Here is a 22751-nt window from a genome sequence, read left to right as displayed (position 1 = left end):
TGAGCTCTGTGTGACAAAGCCAGGACCTTCTTAGATATGATGCCATTTCCCCCACCCTCCCCACCCCCAAAAAAGGACACATTCAAGAATTAAGGCTATTCTTACTCATTTTGGCCCATTTATTTTTCAGGAGGACGATCAAATGTTATGTCCTTTTACACAACAACAGTCACAGCTCTTAAAGGACATTGGTGAGCTACTTGAAGCCAGTCTGTGGAAACTGAAAAATGATGTTGCTCTTATAGTTAAGAAGAAGAGAGAGAGTTTAGTACACACCAAATATCGAGGCTCCAGCTTCCCATAAAACATTTAAAATTCACTTTGATTAGCTTCTTAATATAAATGTTGGTTTACTAAATACTTATAAAAGAGGCTGAATGAGTTAGTGAGTGATCAAAAAATTCTCTGTAGTTTGTCCTCTGTATCTACAGATTTCATTTTCAAACTGTAAATGGCTTAAACCCCCCTAATTTTTAATTATATGCTGTTTTTTAAACCAATAGTTTTATTTACTTTTGTGTATATAGTAATTAGCTAAGAAATGCATAAAAGCAAAAGTGTTTTCCAATGACCACTCTGAAGACATTTTAAAAAGCTGTACTATTTTATATATATACACTCAGATTTTAATTCTGAATGAGACAGCATGATAAGTGTTTGAATTCTAAGAGAGAAGCACAAAACCAAAATGGACTTGGAAAAAGCTGGTCCATCCCTCATATCCTACAACTGAATAAACTGCATGCCAGAGATGAGCTTTACTTGTCAGACATATCACAGACCCAAGGAAAATTCTCATTTTAAAAACAGACTCTAAGGATATATGGCATACATTCAGTGTTAGAAAAACACATGCACAACTTTTGTGAGCGACAAAATAGTTCAATGGAGAACTGAATTTTGGCCCAAAAAGTGAATGAAGGAGGCAGCTGAAAGGTGCAGTGGATAAGAGTCAGGACGACTTAAGTTCAAATATGGCCTCAGACTTACTATCCTGACAAGTCACTTAACCCCAATTGCCTCACAATCAAAAAATAAATGTGAATGAAGAAAAAACTTACTTTGGGCATTGAAAATCAAAGAAAAATCTTTATCATCATATCAGTATAGTCTTTACAAATACAGCCAAAAGAATTTATCATTAAGGATTATTATCAGGTAAGTTGAGGCTTAAAAAACACATTCATACTCCTGTGGAAATATACAAAGCAGGTCAGTACACAAGCAGTTTTCTAGACAGTGTCCATACTTATTCTTCATTAAATAACCAAAGCTGGTTAAAGGATAGCTACAATCAAGCTCAAAGAGCAAAGGCACACAAAAGCATCAGGGAAACTCTCCAGTAAGTTGCCCCATTCCTCCCACCTGACCAGCCACCTCACAATCTATCTAAGGAAAATATATCTGAAGTATATTTTTAGATACTTTTTAGTTTAGTTTTTAGATCCCTCTGACAAGCAGTGATATCGGTTAAGAAAACTAGCTTAGTGCATGTGTACCTAGCACAGACTGCTTTTTATGAAAGGTTTTTTGACCTGGTCACTTGGAATCATCTTAAGAATTTCAAGTATCAAATGAAGAAGCTGTTAATTCATGCAGTTTTATGAATATTTCTCTTTTTTAAACTTCAGAGCTGCTAATGACACTAAATTCAATGCCACATTGGTTGAGTCTTTCAATCAGCTTGGTTTTGGAGAAAGCAGCTCCTGGTGTAAAGACACCACCTCTGGAAAACAAGATAAATTAGACTGTTACAACAGAGCAACCAAGTCCTGATCTCTTTTAACATACTACAGAATTATTTTGCAGATTGCTCCAACAAACATGTAGGTTACATAAATTAAGAAATGACAATTCTTAAACTCTCATGGATACAACTTTGTTTCTCATAATCATAATCATTTCCACACTCAGAATTATTTAATTGAGCATCCATTTCACTGAAGGAAATGATGATGCTCTCTGCCCCACCATCAGGCTTTTCTCATCTGGACCAATTAAATACCCTAACATCATACCCCGGAAGACCTAATCTATTCTGGTTTAGGACTCTTAGGGTGGAGGCACCCTCAGTAATTCCCGTTTCATTCTCCCCTCCAAAGACATAATAATCAACTCACTTAAAACTGCTTCTAAAAAGGGCGCATGGTTGACTGTCTTATTCTCCAAAATGAAATGTGTCTGGTATTTAAAATTCTTTAGGGCGTGACCTACCTTTCTTGTCTCTTAACACTCCCCTTCTCTCTCCTTTTCCCTCCCCCTCCAAATTTATCTCGTTCCTTCTTCAAAGTAGATACTCTCATTTTCAATAGAATATAGCTCAGGAGGCAGCTATTTCATCTTAAGTATGTATAATTTACTTTTCACCTAACCCTGGGATCTATGTCCATTTTTAAAAGCAAGTAATTTACTTGAAATAACAAGTTGATAAATAGTTTTAATATTCCTGCATTTCTGGCCCAATGGAAGTGGAAATAATGAGAACCATTACTAAAAAAGGCTAAAGCCTAGCAGCTATAGATAGGCTGATTCTTCTAAGCACAGTAAAACCAACTCACCCCTTAGGAAGCTCAGAGGTATCTTTTAGAAGAGTAACAGCTGCTTGTACCATCGCTATGGGTGTAGCCACATAACCAGGCTCTACAGAAAAGATTTAATGGGGGGGAAAAAAGCACTACTTACTCAAGGTCACACAATTCAAAGGCAAATTTTTGTCACTCTTCATAAAGAACTTTTAAAATCTAAACTACTTCTGAAACCCAATAATCTAGGCTTGGGCCTTTGATTTTTTTCTTTTTTCTTTTGGGAAGCAGAGAGGATAATCAGACTTCTTTATTTCAGTTATGTGGAAACGTCCTCTATTGATGCAGATCTGCAACTGATCAGTCTTAAAAGTCCTTGAGAATATTTTGATATGGAGAAATCTTGACAAAGAGTATATGTCAGAGGCCAGAGATGAACAGGTCCTTTTTGGTTCCAAGATCAGGCCACTAGCTACTACCACATAGAGCAACTAAACTGAATGCTCTCTGCTTTTCTATATTCTGTATTTATTTCTTACAAAATGGAAAAGTAACTTATAATGTCGATTAATAATCACTCCCACCCCTATGCTATCCTCACTTTCTTCTTCATTTAAAAAAAAGCAAAAAGAAAAAGCTTTTGGGAAATGCAATCTGAGATGGCTCTTGAAAAACAAACAGGATTTCAACAGGTCAAGAGGCAAGTTGCAGTCAGTAATTATTTATTATGAGACTAGAAACCAACTTACCTTAGAAAATCAATATGAGAATCTGAAAATGATGTCCTGTTATAGTACTTTGATTTGATTAAGATTACTGATATAATATTTATATGTCAAGCAAACCTTTTCAGATGAAAATGCTTACTTTAGCCCCATCTTTCCCCAAATTGGAATTGATAAAGCTAAATAATTGATTTTTAAACCATTGTGATGGATGTTATTTATTGTAAATCCTTTTATTCTCTCAGCATACCTCATTTTAACTTGATTCATGTATTTTATCCAAAAACATTTTTAATATGACAACTCCTCCATTCTTAAATCCAATGTCTCATCATAGAGATGAGCCTGAATTTTCAAAAGCAATCAAAGTATATCATAAACTTAAGCAGGGAGTATAAAAACTGAAAAAGCCTCACATACAAATAGCTAAATGTAAAGAGACAGCATCAGAGGCCTGGCCTCTATATAAAGAATGAGTTGCTATGGCCAAAAAAATCCAAATTTCTGATGGTGGGGAGGAGTTGGGATTTGGTTTTAAGTTAAGGAAATGCCCATAGAAATTGAATCATGGATCTTTGATGCTGAAAGGAACCAACTTTTATTTTAAAATGGCTGCAGAATGTTATTTTTCAAATTCACAAGAAGAAATGCTCAATGTAATCACATAAACATACCTGGTCCTTTCACTTGGGTGCATATTTTAATATTAGGTTTCCCATCTTTTGTAGTATGGTCCTGGCTATATCCTTGACCAAAGAATGTAAATATAAATGAAGCATCATCCATCTGCAAAGAGACATTTAATATATAATTTCCTCTTTGAATATAGAAAACCCTGTTATTCCCTAATCCATAAAATTCCCTTTTCCAGAATGTGAAAACCAAGATTTAACTTGATAAATCACATTAATCCTTGAGCAAGAAAATAAAATCCAATTTCGTTGACATCTCCAAAATCATTACCCAAATAAAAAATCTTATTAGTGCATCAAATCTGTGTAGTTCTTATTTCAGAAAAATTAAAAACACTAAAAAGTCCATTGTTATTCTCACATATTTCCTTCAGTTCTACATAACAGCTTTGCATCCGCTGCATCTTCCTTTGTTAAGAAAATGTTATATGCCTGTAAAAGGTATCTGACCAACAACAATTAATCAAGCACCTAGTGGGGGCTGAGCATGTGTGCAGAGTGATTTTGAGATTCAAAGAAAACATAAGCCTTAGTCCTTTCCCTCTAGGATTTTACAATCTATTTGGTTAGATAAAACATAAAGCTATACATTCTATCTATATACAGATGTGATGTATATACATATATGCAGACATACATTATATGTACAAATGTATATATTTACATATTTGTATATGTATGCACATAGGTACCTAAATTCAAGCATGTAGCTTACCCAAAATCAATGTGCATATGAATGGTAAAGACAGAAAGTGCTAAAGGAATTCAAAAAGACAATGGGGTTTTTCTGGTTAAAATAAAAAGAAAAAACTTTCTGGGAGATGCAATCTGAGAAGACTCTTGAAGAATAAATAGGATTTCAACAGGTCAAGAGGCAAAAAATAAAAAAAAAAAAATGTCCAGAATGTCATAAGCCAGCCAAGCAATCTGTTCACCTTGAAGGATTTGCCATCACATGAGACAATAACTGGAAAGGAAGATGTGGGCAAATGGGAAGATTTTTACATGCATGACTGATAACTGATACATTTTAGACTGTAATAAGTAGCCACTAGAGATTTTGATTAATAATCAAAAGGAAGGCTGAAGAATATTAAACTGACAGTGATGTATACAATGATCATCTTTTAGGGAAGGGCATCTTAACCTGGTATCTCTTTGACTCTATGGGGTTTGGGGATAATATTTTGATAACTATTTAAAAATAAATGGTTTCTTTTGTGATTCTAGTTATTTTATTTTATACATATAAAAATTTTTGTTTCCCTGACTGCCAGAGGTCCATAATACAAAAAAGGTTAAAAGTCACGAAGTTGGAACATTATTAAAAAAGGTATGAATTGAAATGGCCTAGTTTAGGATAAGGATACCAAATAGGCCATGGCATAGTGGTTAATTGAGCACCAAAGAACAAAGGGAAGAGAAGAATCAAAGATGATTTTTCTATGTAAGCTTATTTTTCAGTCAATTTTCAATTGTGTCCAACTCTTCATGATCGCATTTGGGATTTTCTTAACAAAATTACCGAAGTATTTTGCTATTTTCCTTCTCCAGCTCATTTTATAGATGAGTAAACAAAGGCAAGCAGGGATAAGTGATTTGAAGTCACAGAGCTCATAAATGTCTGAAGCCAGAGTTGAATTCAGGAGGATGCATCTTCTGGAGGACTAGCACTCTTATCTATCGTATCACCTAGCTGCCCCACCCAGTCCAGGGTCAAATGTCAAAGACCTAGGGATACAGTACAATTAAAATAAAAACATTTATTGTACTGTCACTGTCACTATGCAAAACCAAAGACGAAAATGTTTTTAAGACAATCAAAAAGGTTCAATACATATTTAAGCTGAAGATTTAATTTTTCATTTTTCTGCTGTTATTTAAAGGAAGAGAAGGACTATGGGAGGGACAGCTTACAGTGTTGGGGAAAAAACTATCTTAGTGGTGTAAGAATCCTTAATCTTGACAGAAAAAGATTACCTGTTTCTGTGTTGGTCCTTGTTTTGAGAAATATCCAAAGGAGAACAACCATGGAAACTAAAGGAAAAAAAAAAAAAACAAAACACCTGCAGTGAATTTAAGAGAATAGTGAACAAATGGTTCTTTTAAAACAAACGTATCTGACAGCCATACTTACTTTTACTAGAAGTTGTCTTCCAATGCTAAACTTCACAAAGAGTAAAAAGAAAAGTCCTGCAAACATCAGCTTAATAACATTAGTAAGGCCTCCAACAGTCACATAAGCAGCATACTGCACCTAAATAAAGAGCATCAAACTGTGATGTGACATTCTGATCTTGACTATACCAATTAACACAAATATTACGTACTTATACCTTACTTAGTTCTTACATATAAACTAGGGGGCAGGGGAGAGAATTCAGTAGAAAACAACTTTAAGTATTGTTTAAGTTTCTAGGATAGCTCAGGAAAACTCATTTGAACCTCTGATGATATAGAACTATATCTAGCACCACCTTGAATAATAATGTTTCTATGTAAATTTGTTCCTAGTTCCAATTTGGAGCACCAGAAAAACATACCCCAGAAGCAACCCTGGCTTGGGACAATGAGTCTCAAGCAGCAGAAGGTAAAAAAGGTAGGAGCTGTCTACATGTATCACATACGGGGAAAGGGATATTCCTATGGCCACAGTAATAAACAAGCAGCTAGCAACCACTGTTGTGATATCACAGCCTCAAAAGTCAAGTAACTGAGATTTAACAAAAATAATAAAACCAAAATATGTTCCTTGGGACTTAAAAGATTCTGGTTCATATCCAGATAATTAAATTAAGCACTGTTTAACTCTGTGTTTTGTTTTAAAAACATAAAATTTCTATCTAGAAAAACATAAGGGAAAATTTTTATACTATAAGATGCTCATTCATTGACAAACTTCAGTCATATAAACATAAACATACTGGTGTTTCCTGCAAATTTTCATACAAGAACCGCTGTGTCCGTTTCACAACAGAGGCATCAGATCCCATGAATGGAATAGAATATTCACATAGTTCACTACAGTAAGAAATAGGCCATCTGAAAGAGAAATTCAAAATGAGGGTTTCCTTCCTTCCTGCCCCCAGCCCAGCAACAGCTTAGAAACAATATCCTTTAAAAAAAAAAAAAATATATATATATATATCAGAGAAAACCGTGGTGATCCCTTAACAACAATGATGAAATGAAGTCTGAGATACAATCTAAACTGTGCTTAGTTCTCTTCCCCTTGTTTCCTGTCTTCATGAGAAGTTCTGGAGCAAACAAAGAAGTGCTCTGAACACAGTGGGCACTAAAAATCTTTGTCATAATTTCTTTTTGCAATAACCTTCAAAAGTGTACAAATTCTAAATTAAAGAACACATTTTCAATAGGTAAACCTCAAAAGTACTAGATAGTTTGTATCAAACAGGTTCCAATGCTTCAGGATTACATTATTTTCCCCAACAAAAAAGCTATCAATGAGACATACTGGAGCAGACAAAAGTCGTGTCTTAAATTCTAACATAAAAATTTTAATTCACATTTAAACGACAGATTTTAAAAAATTACAAATTTATTTTCACTTCCAGGTTATTTTTATACAGAGATTTCTTTTTAGGTCAATTATATTTATAGCTTCAAGTTTCTCTTTTTATCTTTTAATTGCTACATGGATCACAAATTCCACACATTGCATAGTTGCTCCAATTAGTATCAATCCATTCCTTCACAAATTATAATGAATAATATTCAAAGGAGCAATAATTATGTTTAGGATCAGAAATAAACAGATCTTAGGATTACATACTTTCTTTTCAATTTAGCACCAACAACTGGAACAGGTTTCATATTTGATTGTTTTCGTAGGTTTTTTAAACTCTTCTGGTCACCAAAACCATGAATAGCTGACTTCCAAGTGCCATCATGAATACACATTCCCTGATGAAATATATCAAGTGATAAAATATTTCAGAAGTGGCAAATCCCACACACACACACACACACACACAAACACACACCCCTTACCTTTATCATATGCATTATTTCAGTACATATTTAACTGTTGATATTAAGTTGTTTGAAATACTATCAATTATTTACTAGAATAGCAAAGAGAGAAGATTTTGGTAATTGGTTGGCTTCCACCAGAATTCACTAACTTCAATACATTTACTGTTATATTCCCTCTCTGACACAGAGCAATCACTGACAGCCACTATTTATAGTCTTTTCAGCAATTCTGTACCACTCTATCCCTTTTATCATCAAATCATATTCCTTTCTGTAATGTGGAACCCTAATGCCTAAACCTACTGCCAATTATAGAGATCTTTCAGACCACACTCTCCACCTCTGATTTTTTAAATACTACTCCTCAAAGAACATTCTATTTAGCTGCTTAAAATCCAAGTTAAAAAGCATTATTTGATAGTCATATATCATCCTCTAAGGCAGTGGTGATCAAAGTGTGATCCACAGAATCTTACTGGTTTCTAAAGCCCTTTCAGAATGTCTACAAATTCAAAATCAGTTTTATTTCTAATATGGTAAATATCTATAAATATAATCCACATAAACAAAAACTCTTTGGACAGATCCTCAATATTTTCTAATTAATTATTTAAAGATACTAAGAACAAAAGTTTGAGAGCCACTGCTCTAAAGTACAATTTAATAATCAACTAAATCAAGAAGCAGATAAATCTGACAACAAAGTTAATATGATATATGAAATAGAGAACCAACATTAAATTGCCATTGTAATGAATCATGATTAGATACAAATAATAGTGGAGGTCAAAAGGCCCAAAGATAAACTTTACTTCATAATTTTACCTAGGGCCAGCCCAGTCAACACCTAGATACCAAGGAGCAGAGTGAATAGTGTACTAAGGACTATGTCGGAATCAGAAATAACTTCTGCTAGAATTTCATCCAGGGCCAACTCTTTATTAATAGGCTGGAAAACTGAAACCCTAAGGCCTGTGTGAAAGTTTGGCTCCCAGAAAAATTAACAATAAACAAAAAAAAAAAAAAAAGAAAAAAAAAAGGATTTCAGGGCATGAGGCTAGTCTGGAAAGGGAAGACTCACAAAAACTTAACATTACAAAAGCATATTTAAGATTAATCGGGGAGTCAATAGGACCACTAAATTCACTGTAAAAATCAAGCCTCTGTTTCCTGCAGTTCCAGAAGGTCTGATGAAGCCACCATACTTGCTCAATCCTCCCCCCTCTGAAGACCTTTGCATTTATCACCCAGAAGAATCCAGTCAGTTAAGCTTCCTCCAATTCTGTGGCATTCTGCGGCCCAGAATTCCTGGGTTAAGTGTTGACACTCTCAAATTTTGGAAAGGAGGATGGATGGGAAAGCTTGGAGTGGTGCTTTAATTAGGGGGGTAAAATGTTCACTTTGTCAGTGCAATTTTTCCCTCCACCTATCAATAAGCCCAAGATTGGGCTGTCAGGGCCTCAAGATCCAGAGGCAGAAAAAGAGCATTAGTTGTTTATTCTAACAGGCACAAAAGCAGAAAGGGAAAAGTCAGACTTAAATAAAGGCAGGTTAGGTCATATGATTTTGAGAAAGCCAAAAATATCTATCTCATGTATCTGAAATTCTACCAATAAAGAGATTGATGTGTTTTGGAAAGAAATGAAGCTGGGGAAAGGAAGGACAGGGGAACAGAAGGGAGAAGACTGAAAGTTCCTTTTGAAACACTGGGCATAAAGGAAGCATGAGCACATAAATCTTTCCTGGCTATTTTTAATACTTTAAAAAGCTCACAACACCAACCTCAGGTCCTGAATTTATTGTCAGGAAACTTTCAACAGCAGTCAGAGTACCTTAAAAGTGGGGAAAACAGCAAAGCATTGTAAAAATAAAATACAATCATCCATGAGAAATTCAATTCCTCCATTTCTTTTTACTCTTGACCCAATTTTGATATCAACAGCCTGATACTGTGGCTAAGGGCCAGAAATCCTGGACTCTAGTCTCAACTATGTAGCCAATTAAATACATGATAAGAGAAAAACATTTTTGCCTATGCTGATGCTATCATTTTATTATCTCTAGCAAGGAATGGGCTTATTGTCAGAAAGCAGTTCAGCATAAATTATATAAGGATAAAATAAAACCATTTGCTTTCTCAAGCATTTAAGTTATAACATTAAAAATCCTATCATTTAGCCTTAGGGGGGAGGGAGCTGAGCAAAAAATGTTCTCTTCTATGCTCTTTAATCAGGAACTCTCCAGTCTCAACTATGTGTTATCTCAATACTTCAGACTTCTCTCTTTTGTGGAAGAAAGAATCAGTCTTACCTGCAGACCCCACCATGGGCCCACATCTATAACCTTATCCTTGTGGGCATCCATCTCAGCATGACCTTTAAATCGGTCTCCTCCTACATTATCACAACTAGCTTACAATTCCACCTCATACCCAGATCACTTTTTAAACAGCAAAGGCTATAAAAAAGCACCTTAGGCATTCAAAGATTTCAACCCTAAAGTGACTACAAATTTAATAGTTGGCAAAGAATCATTTGAGACACTTATCCATTTGCCTCTCAAATAGTCATGTTGGAATCATCCATAGTCTAAACTTTTTATTAGAATTAAGTTAGATAGAAAGGCAATATATATAGGTAATGTTACTTCAGTTCACTGATAAAATTTCATTTTCATCTTAGGTGCCAAAAATTTTAGAGACACATTCAGCACTCAATTGTATTCCTCTCACCTTACCTTCTCTGATGATCTCATTCTGTTTTAATTGCCCAATTTTATGTTATTTAAATTTGTAAACCATAGCAAATCTATTTTTTCATGTAGATGGGATAGAACACTATGTGTTTAACTAATGTTAAAGTAACTAGAAATCTTGGAAAAGTTTTTAAGCTCATTACCATTTGCAAAATGGTAATGATGAAACCTGACCTATCTACAGGTGTAAGAACCGTGATCACAGATAAAAAGTGCTTTGAAAAGTTAAACACGTCGCAGAAAAACATCACTATTGTTAAATCAAGACAGCAGGTCAATAGTCTAAACACAGAGAAGAATAAACAATCTAAAGGTTTGAAAATTTGAAGGTAGTTGCAGCCTGCCTCTTCTTGGCTAAATGCCATAAAGGTCAACATAGGAGCTGGAAATGCTTTTTTCATTGAACATATAAGTTTAAATTGAGTTATAAAAATTGTAAAATTATGAGTTATTGAAGTTTAAATTAAAAACGACAAGCCAAATTTTTAACAATTAGCAAAATTCTTAATAACCCTTGTAAATCATAACTGGACCCCACTATTTCACCTTTCCAGTTATAGTGTCACTGAGAGAGTGAATAGCAATGAAGAAGTTAGACCTGCATTTAAATCCTACTTTTACCCAAATGACCATGACAAATCATTTAGCCTCCCAAAGCCTCAGTTTTCTCATCTGTAAAAAAACCTGACATTTGCAAAGACCTTTTCATACCTTTTCATTTGAGACTCAGAACAACACAAACAAACACTACTGGTATTATTATCCCCAATTTACAGATTAAAAAACCTGAAGCTGAACAAGATTAAGCAAATTCCCCATGGTTCCACTGCTTGTAAAAATCAGAAATGGGATTGAATATGAGCCTTCCTAATTCCAAGTTCAATATTTATGTGCAACATTGTCTATCATCACCTCTATAAAACATAGATATCTGTAATATGATTTACAAACTTAAATGGCAATACAAATGTCAATTGCTATCTACCTATTAATTTTTAAGATCGGGTTTAGGTCTATAGAGCTGAAGGTGCTGGAAGGCCTCCTAATTAATTGAATATTAATTAACTTGTCCATGCTGTAGTTTATAATCTGCAAATACTATCAACTCAAGAATTCATTTCCAAATACTACTTAAGATTACTTAACACATCTGTATGTAAAAAGTATCCTGATGGTATTTTAAAGCTATACTAATTTTTTGGCCCCAAATTATTAAACTTTAAACATTATCCAGTCTGAATTCTTTACTTTACAGATGGGGAAACTAAGTCCCCTTTCTTCCCCCCACCTCCCAGGCCACAAAAGTTTATAAGACATGACCAAGATACCATAGCTTACAATACATTCTCCACAAACTCTGATTCACTGTCCAGTAGTTTGTCCATTGTTCTTCATGTAGCTTCTATCACACCAGCATTATGTTTAAATATTGCCCAATCAACATGTACGAAAAAGTAAATAATAAAAGCTGGCCTATGTTTTAAAAAAGAAAAATGTTTCTCACTGGCTTCATTTTTAGATAAGAAGTCTGAAAATTTGGAAGGAATTACCTATCAAAACGTTGAGTTCAATAAAATTCTTGTGGAAGATAAAAGTGACTTTGGATGTTTTTTGTCTAGACCTGTGAAATTTCAATGGCACAGGGAATTCTCAGTAGAAACATCTTCCACTGATAAAGATCAGCAATTCATTTGTAACTTAAAACAACTATCTGAAGTACAATTCTGACTGACTGTAAACTTGGTTAAACAAATACTTTATGTCAAAAATAAATTGAAGCCAAATTTTCTGGACTTCAAGGCTAGTCCTCAATCCACTACACCACAGTGCCTCCTGAATTTGTTAGGAAAGTTTAGGGGTATAATGCTTTCTTTTTTTTTTCTTTTCAATTTTTCCTCCAATATTCAATTCTCCCCCAGTTAAAAAAAATTCTCCAAAGTTTCAAAATTTAGTAAATATTACACTTTTAATCATAATTATTTAATGGTTTCTGTCCATTATTAAAAACAATCTTCAAGTTTTACAAAACAAAATCTGATGATTAATCATTACACTTATACTTAAACAAAATATATCTTTACATTATTCACCAAATTAGCCACACATATCAAATATTATGCTATTTAAATTATTGCTTATTAATAATTACCTTTTAATTTATTTCTGGTATATAATACTCCCAGATCAGCTGGAATGGAATCAAAACCAGTGCTTCCAATGATATATACCCCCTTTTCTGCAGCTTTTTCATGATATTTCCAATACATTTCTTCCAGATACTGAAAAATGCATGAAAAATTATAATATCCAACATAAAGTATTAACTGTAGAGTTGTTATGGATGGGGTAAACTGGTTTTTTTAAATGAAACTTTTAAAACCACCAAAGCTTCAATAGTGGAAATTTAACAGGTTTTTCAGTTTTAGGAACTTTTTATTTTTACAGCCTCATTATACACATAATATTTGTCTGTCACTTTGTTTTGAAAGTATATAGATGAGTGCTTCTTTCACAGATTTCCATGAAGCTATTCAGTTTTGTATGACATAGCCTGAAACTTTTTGTTGTAGAAAAGAACTAGAAAAAAAAAAGGGTGCCTAGCAATGGGAGAATGGCTAAAAGAAAAATTACAGTCTAAGAATGTAATAATAAAATATTATATTGTACCTTAAGAAATGACAAAGAATGAATGGTTCAGAAAAGTTTAGGAAAGTTTGTATGAATTGATGCAAAACAGAGTAAGTCAAACCAAGAAAATATTGTATATGATAATTCTGTAAAGAAAAAACTTTGAAGAACTAAAGAACTCTGATTAAAGCAACGACTGAGCACTAATAAAGCATGCTACTTACCTTCTGGCATAAGAATAATGGCCCAATATGTAAAATGAGAAATATACTTTTAGATATGGCAAATGTATGGATTTGTCTTGCCATACTATCTTATTTCTTTATTTCTTTTTTTCATGGGAGGGGAAGATTTAGGTGGGAGAGGGAAATAGTTTTAGAACTGGTTGTCCATAAAAATAAGAAACAAAAAAAAGATCTTTAATAACCCAATAGTCAAGGCTGATCTGGTTGGGTTTCTTTCTAATCGTCTGTTCATTTGACTGTCAATCATTTTAAAATCTAACTATCATGTCTCTCATATAAAAATCATGTTGAAGTCATGTCACGGTTTAGAAGGAGACTATATGAGATAATGACTGGACTGTTGAAATTTCATTTCATTGTGCTATTTGAAAAAAATGAATTAAAGTCCACTTCATTCACATCTTCACTTGATATCCCATCCCTATGAACTCTCCATTCTTTGCCACCATGTCTAAGCAGCATTCTCAATCTTGAAGATCTATTTCCACAGCAGCAGCCGCTGCAACCTCCTGGTAAATTTTTGCAGATTACTCCAGAGGATGTAAGTACCCAAGCCAACCAGGCTCATTCCTCTCCCAGCTCTGATCAGGACTCTTTGGATTTCTCTAATCTCTCCCTTTACCCCTCATTTTTCAGCTCCCTTTCATGTGTTGTTTTCCTCCTAGCATAGTGCTTGGTACTTAGGAAGTGTTTAATAAATGCTTTTTGACTGAATTCTCTTCCAATTTATAAACAATAGTGAACATTTACAAATTATGCTGATTGTACCTTATTTTAAATTTTTCATATTCTACATACCTGTGGTTCCCCAGAGATGTCAACACAACTAGCCCCATTTTCAATACATGCTTTGACCACGGGTTCACCATAAAATCGATACTAAGGAAATAAAAAAGACATAAGTTATTTTTTCTGGCAGTTAAAATGAAGTAAATGCTTTCAATCTTTCCTAATGATGGGAACTATCAGAAGAAGAGAAATATTCTTCCATTTAATAAGATAATATTATAATTATGCTCCAATGCTGTGTTTCAATAAAATACTAATGATAGCAGTGATGATATATTTTCACTGAGCTATCCACATTATCACTTGATCCATTTTATGACCACTAACTTTGCTTTTGTGAGAACGTGGATGGTGCCAGGCTTAAAGTTAGGTCTGTAGTCTTAAAAAAAAAAAAAAAAAAAGATTAATTCTCTTTAATGCTGCTGCATAATGTAAGAATTAAGCCAACAATCTTACTACCGAATGGAGTTTAATAGTAAGGAACAATACTATTTAGAATTGTGAAAAGAATCTCTGGGATCATATAATTTCCCTTCTCTTCGGGCCTGCAAATGTCTAATACAGGGTTAAGGACCTCCATGCTAACTGTAAGGCCTTCCTTCTTCCTACCTTATGTTCCTCACAATACAAAGTGGCAATTTTGCTAGAAAAGAATGTGCTGTCTGTTCCAATAAATAGAAAGGGCGATTACTTACTGGTCCTACACAATTGAGAACAACAGATGCTTGTTTAGCCATTTCGTCAAGAGAGGCTGGATTAATGATATCACAGATTATTATACCAACTTCATCTGGGAGTGTTGGTCTTTCTAGAAATGGAAAGAAAAGTATAACATAGACTTGGTACTACATTAGATCCTCTGGATCTTTTAAAACTATTAACTAAAATAACAACCTAAATCAACAATCTATTAGGTATCTACTCTCTTCATAACACTATGCTAGGAAATAGGAAAAAAAGACAAAAGCAAGCAAGACGATCTCAAAGATCTTTTCTATTGGATGGAGTTTAAAAAACTCCACACGAATTCACAATAAGAACACCAACAACTATGTTTGCTTGAGGAGATAGCACCTGAGCATAACCTAGAAAGATTTTAAGAGATGTGGCAATAAAGAAAGTGTTCCCAGGTGCAAAGCTTGAGAGAATGGAGTGCTAAATTCTGGAAAAAGCTTAGGAGGTGATTCTGACTAAGGGGAGTTACACTCTCTCCATCTTTTAAAACATATAAAGCTTGTTATTTTTTGATTAGTCTTTCACCAAGTAATAAGGAAGACCTAAGATCCCTTGATCGCCACATTTTAGGTCTCTTAAATATTTAGAGGAAACAATGATTATATTGGCAATTGTTTAAAGAGAGAAAAAGGTAAGTGCATAATACTACTAATTAAAAAACAACCACTAATGTACTCAAGTGTGATCTATAATCCTAAATATATGAGAATAATACGAAAACTTTCCAAGAGAACTTGGGTGGCTAAGCAGATTAAGAGGGAAGGGGGGGGAAAGGGTATTGGGCTGGGCCAAAATTGATATTTCATTAATATATAGAACCCTCAAAGAGCAATTCCCTCTACCGATTATTCTTAGACAGTTTCCTTAGGGGCACTAAGAGACTGCACAAGGAAAAGTAAATCTGGTTTTCAATCTCCTCTCCCATCAACAGTTTCTGAAAATGACTACAATTCAAGAAGAAAATTGACTTCAGAAATTAATACAAAAATGGAGAGGACAATGACAAGTGTTAAATGTAATGCAAAGAAGCTGGGCCCATGATTGTCACAAAGTCTCAGCTGGGCGACACACGGGGGCGTCTCGTGTGTGGTCTCCCTGGGATCCCACAAGACGAAAATCCAAGAAAACCAGGGCGAAGGTCACAAACTTCGCATCCCGCGCTTGGGAAAGATCGCGTCATTTCACCAGGTTTCAACCACGGAGTCTTATTTTTCCCAATTTCCTCACAATCAGGCCGCTAGGGGGCGCGGCGAGCAGAACACCGGGTCTGGTTCTAATGTAACTGAGGGCACTAGATGCCGATGGAGCCCGGGTCGCCCCCGGACTGCCTCAGTTTCTCCTCGTTAGTGGAGAGGGAAATGGCAAACCCCGGCAGGGGCTGAGTCAGGGCAGCGGGGACAGTCGGACTCGCCGGAAAAACTTCGGAAGCAAATCTACAAATAAATTGCAAAAGGGAAAGGTACAAACGGGCTCGCTCAGTTACTGAGGAGATAGGTCAGATAAAGCGGTGGCGCCACAAAAAAAAGAAGTGACTTAAGCTTCTAAGTCATGATATAAAGCAACGAAAACCCAGTGACTGCTCCCGAATATGAACGACAAAGTGCGATAATAAGGCATCGGAGGGAGCACAAAGGGAGTGTGCGGGCAACGTTACACTCGCCCCCTTTCCGCGAACCTAACAGCTCATGGGTCAGGACTTGGCGTCCCATCTCAGATCTCTTTCCCTGCACGTCCTCGAGGCTTGCAGCTCGGCCCCTTCTCATTCAGGCGCGGATAAAGATCCCTTCGCCCTTCTTTCAGCCGTCCCCCAAGGGTCCTGCTCCCCGGGGGTAAGGGTTATGTCGGGGCGCTTTGCCTCTTCCGCCCCCACTCCCACCCCCGCGTATTTGGGCCCCGGGTGAGAGTTGGGGCCGGGGAAGAAAGGAGGGCGCCACCCTCCGCACGGAGGATGCGCGTGCAGACTGAAGCTTGGGGGAGGGAAGAGGAAAAAAGACGGGGGCCGAAGAGGGTCTCGTTCCTCAACAGTCCGTCCCTGTCTTTCTCCCCAGCCAGGGCCCCGCCCCCGTTTTACCCAGTTTCTCAGCCGCTTTCTCCAACACCTGCCGCAGCTTCTCCCGACTCCGGCCGGCCACAGCCCAGGGCAGCGCGGAGCCGCGCAGCTCCGGATTTATCTGCTGCCTGGCCACCTCCTGAACCACAAACTGGCCCGTGAAGCCCGAGGCTCCGAAGACCACAAAGTGATAGGGCCTCTCTTCGGTCGCCATGACTAGCAAGCGATAGAACGAGGAGCTCGAGAGCTGCGGCAGAACCGACGGCGTCTACGCCAAAGCCCCAGCGGCGCGCGCTCCCCGACCCCGGGCGTGCCACGCCCACTGTGGCGTGACATCAGCGTCGGCCTGGCGGGCTGCCGCCTTTTCTCGGCCCTGCAGTAAGGGCCGTGCCCGGGCTCGCCTGCTGCCCTTCGGCTCATTCCCCTGGGACGGGGGGCGGGGCGCGGGCCCTCGTTGGACTTGGTGCTTTAGTTATTTGTCCGAGGAGGTGGGGGGGGGGGGGGGGGGGTGGGGGTTCCTTGGGCCAGGCTTGGAAGGCCTCGAGGGAGAAGGCTGCTCTCCCACGCGGGCTGGCTGACCCTCGAGAGGCTGAACTGGTTCCTCCAGACCCCCGGGAGCTCCCGGGGCTTTCTCCTCTGTGGCCTAGTGGGGGCCTGAGTTTGATTCCGCGGAACCTTTCCCATGCCCACGCTTATTACATTAACCCCAGTCCTTGATTTTTAGGCCCTCCAAGCCACCCCCTGGTTTCCCAGGGATTAACTAGCCAGAATGTGACCCTGAGGGCAGAGGGGCTGTGGTCCCCGAGGCGTTAAGTCTGCGGCAGGGAGACCACACACGAGGCGTTAGGTCTGGGTCTAGGTCTGGGGCAGGGAGACCACACATGAGGCATTAGGTCTGGGGCGGGGAGACGACACATGAGGCATTAGGTCTGGGTCTAGGTCTGGGGCGGGAGACCACACACGAGGCGTTAGGTCTGGGGCAGGGAGACCGCACACGAGGCGTTAGGCGCAGCGCTGCCCGCCTGGATGGACCGAAAGCAGCGGCGGGTTTGTGGCCAAGCCTGGACAGCCCTGGAATATCTCATTGTGAAAACCACCAATCTGGGAAATGGATCAAGGAGAGAGAATGTAAGAAGTATTGGACAGTGGAGAAGCCATAATCAAAATCAGAGCTAGGTATCTCCCCCCCTTTGAAGAAATTGGGGTTAAGTGACTTGCCCAGGGTCACACAGTTAGGAAGTGTTAAGTGTCTGAGACCACATTTAAACTCCGGCCTTACTGAATTCAGGGCTAGTGCTCTATCCACTGGGCCACCCAGCTGCCCTAGACATCATCTTTCAAGAAATGATCAAAACTGTCCTGATACCTTAGAACCAAAGGGTAAAATAAAAATTAAAATAATTCACAATCGCCTTTTGAAGCAGATCCTAAAATGAAAACTCTCAGGAAGGTCATAACCAAATTGCATTCAAATATGGACCAAAAGGACATTTAAAACAACATTTAGCAGCTTCTACATAAAAGGATCAGAGGGCTTGGAATATAATATTCTGGATAGCAAAGGAGCAAGGATTACAACCAAGAATAGCCTACCCAGCAAATCTGAGTTTAATCCTTTAGGGGGAAAATGGATATTTAATGAAGTGGATGAATTTTACTCATTCCTGATGAAAAGACTAGAGGTGAACTGAAAATTTAACTTCCCAATGCAAGACTCAAGAAAAATGAAATCATAAGGGATTCAATAAGGTTATACTTTTTATTCTACATAGCAAGATGATACAAATCCTAAGAACTATATTTAGGGCAGTTAGAATAAATGTATACAGATAGAAGGTATGAGTATGAGGTAATTATGATGCAATGATTTTTTTTTAAAGTCCCAGTTTCAAAAGATTCCCTGTGAATCCATTCTCCAAAAACCTCTATCTTTAGTGGTATGTTTCCTATTAGTTTAAATTTTTAAAAATTGTTAATATCTCATTGTGGGAAGGATAATCTCCGGGCAAATCTGGAAGTAAGAAAAGCAAATATAAGCATAGATATTTTTAAAAATAGAAGGATATGCTGAGAGAAGGGGGAAGGGACATGTAGAATAAAGATAATTTTCTCCTATAAAAGAAGCATGAAAGGAATATCTTTTACGGTGGAGAGAAAGATGGGCAGTGGTGGTGGGCACCACTTATTCTTATGAAATACAAAATTTCTTATTTCTTATGAAATTGGCTTAAAGAATAACATCTGACTTGCCCACAGGGATATGGGAGAGAAAGGGAAAGGGAATGGGGAGGAGGTGTAAGAGTGGAATAACTGATCTAAAGAAGGGTAGATTAAGAAAAGTAGTGGTCAGAAGCAAAAGAGATGAGAAGGAACATGATAGAGAAGGATAAATAGGGGAAAATATGACAAAAGGAAATATAACTGGATGTGAATGAGATGAACTCATTCATACAACAGAAGTGGATAACAGAATGGATTAAAAACCAGAATCTAACAATATTGGTTGCTTATAAGAAACACACTTGAAACAGAAACACAATAAATATAAAGGACTGGAGCAGAATCTATTATGCTTGAGTTGAAGTTTAAAAAAAAAAAAAAAAGGAAGGATAGCAATCATGACCTTAGGCAAAGCTAAAATCAATTTAATAAAAAGAGATAAAAAATGAAACTACATTTTACTAAAAGGCACAAATCAAATGTTTACTGATAATAAAACATATTTGGGACCTCCACATTTAATTATAAGATCCATATAGAGTTGTGAACCACAATTTAAGAAGCTGGACCACAAACAATGAAATTATAACAATACTAAATATATGTACCAATATCATAGTTTAAGAAGCTGGACCATAAACAATGAAATAATATCAATACTAAACATATGTACCAAATGGCATAGCATCCACATTTTTAAAGGAAAAGTTAAATCACTTAGAGGAGAAAAACTATACTGGTGGAGGACCTCAACTTTAACCCTCTCAGAACTCAATAAATCTAACCATAAAATAAACAAAAAAGTTAAGGAGATGAATATAATTTTTAAAAAGCTAATTATGCTAGGCCACTGGAGAAAATTGAATGGGAACAGAAAGGAGTATACTTTTTTTTTCCCCCACAAAAATTGATTACATATAGGGCATAAAAACCTTTCAACCAAAAGCAAAAAAAAAAATAATAATAAAATATATCCCTTTCAGACCATGCATACTGAAATAAAAATTACTTCAAAATCTTGTGCCTCAGTTTTCCTAGATTGTCTTGCCTCAGTTACCCTAAATTGTTCTGCCTCAGTTTCCCTGAATTGTACTGCCTCAGTTCCTTTAATGGTTCTGCCTCAGTCCCCCTGGTTGCAACCCCCCTTCCTGACCATTAGGACTGAGATAGTTAGGGCTGCAAGCTGGCCACTCTGACATTCCCAAAGATAAAACTCCAGATGTCCTATCTCAGATATCTAATTGGTATCCTCTACCTCTGTCTCTCCAGACTTCCTAGCTCTAGTTGGACACCTCCTTTACTCCCAGTTTATCAGAATTTATGGTCCCACTTCCCAACCTGTCAGAATGATGGTCTGTTTCTGCTTTCAGTGCTCAGACTCCATCCCTTTGCCTTTGTCTACCCTGGTTGCTTAGAGCCACGTGTATGTATGTGTGTGTGTATATATATATATATATATATATATATATATATACACATATATATGTATACATGTATATATATATATGTATATATATATATGTATATATATATATATATATATATATATATATATTTCAATGGAACCTCACATTGGCTGCTGAATGCTTTGAGACATCAGCCCTTTGGTCCCAGAAAATTTCTCCTCCTCAGAAATCCAAATAAAATATTAAAAACTCTCTAATCTTTATCTTGCCTCAGTTTTTCCGGCATTACAAATAAAGCAGCTTAAAAACTAATCTAACTTTTAAAAAAAGAACAAATCATAGAAACAATTTTTATTAAAGAGATTGACATCAATGAGACAACCTACCAAAATTTATGGAATGCTATCAAGGTGGTATTTAGGGGAAATTTTATTTCTCTAAATGCTTATATCAGTAAATTAAGAAAGAACTTATCAATAAATTGGGCATGAAACTAAAAAAGAATTAGGAAAAAATTTAAATCCTTAATTAAATATAAATAATCCAAAAAGTCAAAGGAGAGATTATAAAATTGATAGTAAAAAAGACCATTGAACTAGTAAATAAAATTAAATAATAAAATAGATAAACCATTGGTTATTTAAAAAGAAAATCAAGTTACCAGTATCAAAAAATGAAAAGGGTGAATTCACTTCCAAATAAGAAATTAAGACAATGGGTAATAGCGATTGTTGGGGTCCTCAGCTAGTGCAGACCTGCTGACACCAGCAGGAGTCTGAGCACTTACCCAATTTTTGTTGCCTCTATGACCTTTGGATAACTCCGGATATGGCAGAGTAGTCTGATACCACTAATGCAGTTAGAGAAGCTTTATTGCTTGGTTACATCATCTTGTCTCTCCTTCTGCTTCCTCTCTCTCCCTCTGCTGTCCTGTACTTATACCCTTCTCATCTGCCCTTGCCAACATGCTCCAGCAACAAATATGTGTATAGCCCAGGAGCCCAATTCCTGAGATGGTGGGGGTGATCTTGATTTGGTGCATGCTCGATGACTGTTGTGATGTGTCTACAGGCTGTGGACCCCAGACCTTTAGCCAGTGAGGCAAAACTCACACTGGAGGCCTCAACATCCATTCCCAAGAATGACCACAGACCACAAGGGTCAGGTTTGCACAAGACTTGTCTTTGCACAGACTTATTGCTTATGCAAATGGGGCATTGTCTGCAAGGTACACAATGAAGGGTCTCAAGATTAATGCAGACTCTTGTTATTCTGTTTCCTAGCATTCTTGTTGCTAGGTTCCTTAGCATCTCCCCCTTTTTGTTTTCTATGAAGGGAGTGACACTTGGCCACCAGTCCTGCAAGGGACTGTCTTAAGAGAGAGAGAAAGCATTGGAAAATACAAGGTAAAAGCAACAGCAATACAATAAAAAAGCGATTAACAGTAAAATATGAGACAACCATGAGGGTATTGGCATTGTATGTTGGTATATCCAAACAATAAGGTCATGAGAAGCATTGTTAGGGAGGCTAAAATTTTTTGCTAATACATTAATGTCAGCAACAAACTTTCTTGGATTTGATTAGAGCAAGTCCATGACACAGCCATTTCAGTCTTCTCTTCTATTCTCTCTTTTCTGCTGACTGGCGTGTCCTGGTCCTCCTTTTCTGTCTCCTTTTGCTCTTCTTCTGGTTCTGAAAGTCCTAGGAGTCGTAAGGAGCAAGTTGGCACCCACTGTCCAGCTTCATCAGGACCTGGAATGATATAAACATACCCTATCCCCCATTTGTGCACCATCCCCGGCTCCTTCCATGATCATCTGATGTCTTTCCACATTGCTTGGAGCTGTCTTGGTACAGGGTGAAATCTGTGAATCCTTAACCTGTGCCATAGCAAAGAAGCATAAAGCTGGTGTAAGGGTATTAATAGTTGAAAACTGAAGAAAATTAAGTGTGTAGAGAAAATTAAGTGTCCAATTGAGACTGTGG

At 37.0% G+C, this 22751-nt stretch overlaps 2 protein-coding genes across 2 annotated transcripts in view; one reads left to right on the top strand and one right to left on the bottom strand.

Annotated features, from left to right (window-relative positions):
- The window catches only part of LOC100929745 (kinesin-like protein KIF28P), a 36256-nt gene extending 35581 nt beyond the window's left edge, over positions 1-675 (top strand). Inside the window, exon 14 of the mRNA XM_031968696.1 lies at positions 131-675. Coding sequence (XP_031824556.1) covers positions 131-304 — 174 coding nt within the window. The 3' untranslated portion in view covers positions 305-675. The remainder of the gene's footprint in view (positions 1-130) is intronic.
- On the bottom strand, positions 95-17448 carry SCCPDH (saccharopine dehydrogenase (putative)). The gene is made up of 12 exons (XM_003767764.3): positions 17158-17448; positions 15047-15159; positions 14361-14441; positions 12839-12968; positions 9718-9767; positions 7733-7863; positions 6864-6981; positions 6077-6196; positions 5920-5976; positions 3922-4033; positions 2559-2640; positions 95-1726 (listed from the first exon to the last, which is right to left on the bottom strand). The coding sequence occupies exons 1-12, from the start codon at positions 17348-17350 to the stop codon at positions 1621-1623; spliced, it is 1293 nt and encodes a 430-aa protein (XP_003767812.1). The 5' UTR covers positions 17351-17448; the 3' UTR covers positions 95-1620.
- Positions 17449-22751: the final 5303 nt, after the last annotated feature.

This window comes from Sarcophilus harrisii, chromosome 4 (genome assembly GCF_902635505.1).
Source record: "Sarcophilus harrisii chromosome 4, mSarHar1.11, whole genome shotgun sequence".
NCBI lineage: Eukaryota > Metazoa > Chordata > Mammalia > Dasyuromorphia > Dasyuridae > Sarcophilus > Sarcophilus harrisii.
Note: the sequence above shows the minus strand (reverse complement) of the source record. Positions and strands in the feature narration are given on the sequence as shown.